Source organism: Rhizophagus irregularis, chromosome 7, assembly GCF_026210795.1.
Source record: "Rhizophagus irregularis chromosome 7, complete sequence".
Classification (NCBI taxonomy): Eukaryota; Fungi; Glomeromycota; class Glomeromycetes; order Glomerales; family Glomeraceae; genus Rhizophagus; species Rhizophagus irregularis.
Genome location: NC_089435.1, coordinates 2192962 through 2198961, shown reverse-complemented (window position 1 = coordinate 2198961; position 6000 = coordinate 2192962). Strand labels below are relative to the sequence as shown.

The following is a 6000-nucleotide window of genomic DNA, read 5'->3' as shown; positions in this document are numbered from 1 at the left end:
GATAATAAATTTCTAAACTTAATTGTGAAATTAAACTTAAATCATTTATTATTATTTTATAGAATATTTTAGCGTATTTTTTTTTATTATTAAGTTTATAATTTTCAAAGTTTCCCTCTGATCATTTACTTTTATATTATTTTCTTGTTTTACAAAAATATTTATTTTATATTTGTTTATTTTATTATTTATTATATTCATACAGTATGTTCTGAATAAATAAAAGTGAAATAAAGCTTTTTTTTTTTAAAAAAAAATTATAACTGCACATAAATATTTATAGTAAAAGATATGAAATGAAGTCTAAGAATTAATAGTTATCAAAAAAAATTTATTCCGAGGGTTTCTTTTTTTGAGAAGGTACGATGACTACGATGTCACAAATTTTATTCAAAATTTTGAAGTCTTAAAAGGAATTGTAGAATAATAATTAAGAATTAAAATTTTTAATTAATTATTTTAGAACAGAATTTTTTAAAAGTAAAATAAAATATTATCGAGATATCGGGATAAGGTGCCTTTGGTGTCTTTGGGTTTGTCCAGAATTCAGATTGTCGGGATACTTTACCAGATTTTGAACCAGATTCTTATCAATAGTCCTTTATTTTTATTTTTACTTTATTTATTTTATTATTTAAATCACTGGCTTCTTTCTCTCTTCCATTTACAGTTAATACCATCTACTCCCTTAATTGATAAACTAATATTTATTCTAAATAAATAACTACCTCTTCGATACGATATCGGTATTGATGATTACCGAAACCGCTCATATTATTTCATATCACACATTTTGATGATGAATTAAGAATACAACGTAGTCATTATCTTTAAAATTTCTTAATTACAAAAGTATAAAAATTTGGAAAAGATATACAATGTCGAACAATTTGTACAAAGATATCCTGATAGTTTTTTTACACAGACATTCCGCAAAGTTCGATGACATTTTATCAACCTAAGTAGATAATTTTATTATTATTAATAAATCATTTCAATTCCACCTCAATTATTATATAATTTATATAGATAATAACATAAGCATTTGCTAATAAGAGATTTTACTAGAAATATACAGCATAACAATTTCAACATGTAAATATGATCAGGATGGAACCCATTATACATCTGTTGACATCTGTTGGTATAAGACACCAAGTTTAAAACAGAAGGTTTGAAGTAAATATTGTGTAATAAATACATACTATCCCATTTGAAACATTGCCTTGAACTCATCTTATAACTGTCAAATCTATTTTAATTTGCTTTCGAGATCTTTCATTGTTTCTACAATACGTTTAATTATACGTTAGTACCAGTTAAATATTAAGAAACGTTTAAACATAAAAAAAATACATGACGCAGTTGATACACGTCTCCCGTTGATCATTAACGAATAGATTAGTATCCGTTCAATGCAATCAACCAATTGCATGATCGATTTTTAAACTTATCAAATAAGGTAAATAATCCCCCAATAATATTAATCATAATATGATGCAACTATATTAGTCCTAATTGATTGAACAGAATACCAAGACTAATCCTATATAAGAAATGACACATAAACAAGTGAGTTCATTTTCGGGCGCTTTTTTCCGGATTTCCTATTATGTATATGATTTACACGCACTTTTGGTACAGTATATATTAAATGAACTCTTCGTAGAGATCAATAATAAAAAAAATAAAAAATTTTAAAAATTTTAAATTACCCATACGTTGTATTAATACAGTAAATAATCAACCATAATTTAAATTATTTTATTTCTAAGATGAATTCAAATAACCAAAATACACAAGATTATTCTAATTTACCAATGGATAATAACGATGGCCAACATACTTCAATTGTACCTAATACTGCGCCTCAAAACGCTACATTTGAATTTTATTTTCCTTTACCAAATGATACACGTATCTATCATGTTACATATCAGTACACCGAATTACACCCATTAGAAAATGCGCGACTCTTGAATAATAGTATTAATTTATCTCATATTCTTGATAACCAGTTTCCACTCCATAATAGTATACATTCTTTAATTCAACACCAAATCCAACAACCTATTTATCAACAAAATACTGAAAATAACATTCAACAACAATTCTTCAACACTATTCAACCCAATACTACTCAAGTATATCCAAATAATAACACTCATGATACAACCTCAATTTCAGTAAACGGAACTATTTTCGATAACGACAATATTCAACATGAGGAATTTCAGAATTCTCCCAGAATCTAGATGATTTTTTTTTTCTATTTTGAATTTTATTTTCGCTCTTTTAAAATTTTCCGATTGTGTAAGGTATGGCCTATCATTTTATTCTAAACTAAAGTTGTTAAGTACTACTTTATTAATATATAAGATAGAATATTTTAGCGTATTTTTTTATGATTTGAAATGTATTTCTTAAAAATATAAAGATTATAGGGCAGTGACATATGTAGGGATGGGGAAATCTTAGGTTGCGGTTGCACATGATCGCGACGCTTACAATAAAAAATATTGGTTTATCTATATCACTGCCGTAACTTTCCAAAGTTTATTTTATTTTTATATTTAATTATTTTTATTTATTATATTCATACAGTATGTTTCGAATAACTAAAAGTGAAATAAAGCTTTTTTTTAAAAAAAAAATTACAACTGCGCATAAGTATTTATAAAAGTGTATCAAGTCTAAGCATTAATAGCTTCAAAAAGTTTATTCTGAAGGTTTTATTCCTTGAAAGGTACGATGACAAATTTTACTTAAAACTGTGAATTCCCATAAAGGAATTTAAAATAAAATATTATTGGATTATCAGGATATCAGGAAAAGGGTCATCCAGAATTCAGATTGATTGTCGGGATACTTTTCATTCGATTGAGTTTCGGAATTTTGGAACCAGGTCTTTATCAATAGTCCTTTAATTTTTATTTTATTTTATTTTATTATTTAAATTAATTATGGTTTCTTTTCTTTCGTTCATTTACAGCTAATATTATCTACTTATTTAATTAATAAACTAATATATTTAGTAAATAATTTTATAAGGTTAACCGTTTCAACAAAATTGTTAAATGACGATGAATACTCGTTATATTTTGTGTAAATTAAGTTTCTTAACAATTATGTCCCAAAAATATAAAAATTAATATGATTCATGATTAGTAAATAATAATAAAAAAAATGATAAGCTGCTGAAGTTCGTTAGAAGAAAAAAGTCTCATTATGAAATCTCAATTTTGAATTTGATTCTAAAGATATTTCTTGAATTCTTGCTTATGAATGAATCAATATCTACTTTTAAATTAGTATATAAAAATCAACGTTTTAAATATTTAAAAAAAATACATGATTTAATTATTTAATTGATGCAATGAAAACGGTAGCGTAAAACCATATAAAATTTATTTCATACTTCTTATTAATAAAAGAAGTAATAAATAAAAGATGGCAATAATTCATATTTACAGTATTAGTTTTTTTTACGAACTGGATAAAATCATTTGCAAAAATAAAAAGTGAATGAATACTTGAATTTAATTAAAATTTCCAATAATTAAGAATCTCTATTTAAATATCCAGTAAAAATGAAAATGCTCAAAATGTCATTATATAAGTAATAAATTAAATGATGCTAAGAAAATTAAGCTAATTAATTTTTTGAAAATATACTCAATATTTTATTTTAAAGTTTCTTTACATTCCACATTTTTTAGTACATTAATTATTCAATTTAAATTCAAATGTTAATTAAATTTATTTATCGTTAATTTTCAGTGAAATGTATTCCAGTAGAATAAAAATTACTAATTGAAAGTTTCCAAATTATTAGAGTTTCATTTCGTAGGGTAAATAATATTTGTAATTCTTAATTATCTAATTATCATTCATTATTGCGTATTATTATTTAATAATCAATTTAAAAAGAAATTATTATAAAGAACAATTAATTTATATGTAGCCAAATTAATTATACGATCGTCTTCGGAATCACGTTTTTGATAATCGTTATAATTTGAATTTTATCCCACGCCGATGGATTTTTTTTTGTCAATTATTCCATCTGTATAGAAAAATATAAAATCTATTGTATACTAAAGAAAATTTTTTTATTAAAACGTTGAACTTTACGTTTTTAATCAAAAAATTGTATTTTAACTGTTAACTAGTACGTAAATTTCTTTTTTTTAGAAGTTATTTATTAAGTTACATATATTATAAATGGGCCTTTATTTTGAAAAGACTTTTGGGCTTTGTATGGGCTGCTATACATCCTATGCTAAATGTTTGAATGTTTTAACTATACACCAAAATAACTGCGCCATCAATCACGTGAGTCATTCCACCTAACGTTTCTGTGTAATAATACCATCGATTATAATTCCTGATCTAGCGCTGATCCCGATTATGTTATAATTTCTTAATGCCGTAACACCGGCCAAAACTACTCCGCTTTAGACGATACACAAATTCGTCGTCGTATCATTTTCATGGGTATTGCTAACTTGCTTCGCCACTCCAGATAAACATAAATATGAACAAGAAAAAGCGAAAGGCTGGTGATGCGTTCGATCCAGATTACGAATACGTCTATGGTATAGTCTGACTGGTATTTCACTCTTCATAGCACTGAGGGCATCTATAATACGAGCAGGACTGGACTGGGTATCGAATTTCATTGATGGAAGATGCTATCGAGAATTCAACCGAGTTGCACAAGAATGTAAAGAGAATTTTGGAGGTTATTGTTAATGGATAGGGCATCGCCTAGTAAAAAACCTGCAACTAAGAATCGTCGCGTGAAGGAAAAAATAATCTATAGTCAATAATAAATGTATAATAATAAATGTATATATTCATAGAAATTTCATGTATCATGAGGTTGCATTCCATACTTGTTATTTTTTTTATCTTTGTATTAATAAAGTACCGTGAATATACTTCGAATGAATTTTAATGGAAATGAAAAATTAATAATTTCATTCAAGAAATGCAATTATAAATTGATGTAGTCTTTGAATGAATACCGTACAATCAGTTCAATGAAATTAAAAAAAAAAACAGGTAAACAGATGGTCCATTACATAAGGAGAATATGTCAAGAGATTCAAATAAAGAAGTTGCTTTAAAATGTCACAAGAATCCATTGATTTTCTAATAAATAAATGATTTATAAAATTTCTTTAATTGTTAAATACTTTTTTTAATCAAATTTACGATTTTCAAAAGTTACGGCAAGATTTCCCGACAAGACAAATTCCTGAATGAACATTTTCCCGACATGATATTGTCTCGACATGACGATTTTCTGAAATGAAATTACGAAAAATGATTTATTGATTTTACCCCCAAAAAAAAATAAAAATAATGATCTTATGATAATCTTTTCAAATTACTTTATGGAATTTTGCAGCTAAAAATTTCATACAGTTTAAAAATATCGTCAAATTTATTAATTTGAAATATTGATGACAAATATATAATCATTTTCTAAATAGATTATTTTTGCTCAGTTTATTTTGTATATTTATTAGTAAACATTATTTGTATAGTTTCGCAAAACAATATTTTATTCTTGATAAAACTAATTAAAATTTAAAAATTTGCGATTTATAATGTGTTGTACGGGTTTACCACAAATCCCCGACAACAATAGTATCGACAGTCTACTGACGGTCAAAATCCCAAAGTTTTTTTTTCTAAAAAAAAAAATTATATAAATTTTATAAATTTCCAATTAAACAAATAATTTTAAAAATACTGCGGCGCAGTATCGGTCTTAATTTATCCAACATAATTAAATATAATTTGAATTATTTAATCAGTATTAACGCAAAATATTTGTAAATTTTATCAATACCATTGCAAATTGTTTGCAAAATTTATTAATATTAATTCAAATTAACTAACGTTATTATTATAATATTATTGAAATTAAAACGAAAACTTTTTTATTTTAACTAAAAGGACTATGTAGTCATCCCAGTCAGGATTTTA

At 25.0% G+C, this 6000-nt stretch overlaps 1 protein-coding gene across 1 annotated transcript; it reads left to right on the top strand.

The window, feature by feature from the left end:
- The first annotated feature begins 1736 nt into the window (after positions 1-1736).
- OCT59_027278 (uncharacterized protein) lies at positions 1737-2644 on the top strand. The gene has a single exon (XM_025334078.2). The coding sequence runs from the start codon at positions 1776-1778 to the stop codon at positions 2253-2255; it is 480 nt and encodes a 159-aa protein (XP_025184110.1). The 5' UTR covers positions 1737-1775; the 3' UTR covers positions 2256-2644.
- Positions 2645-6000: the final 3356 nt, after the last annotated feature.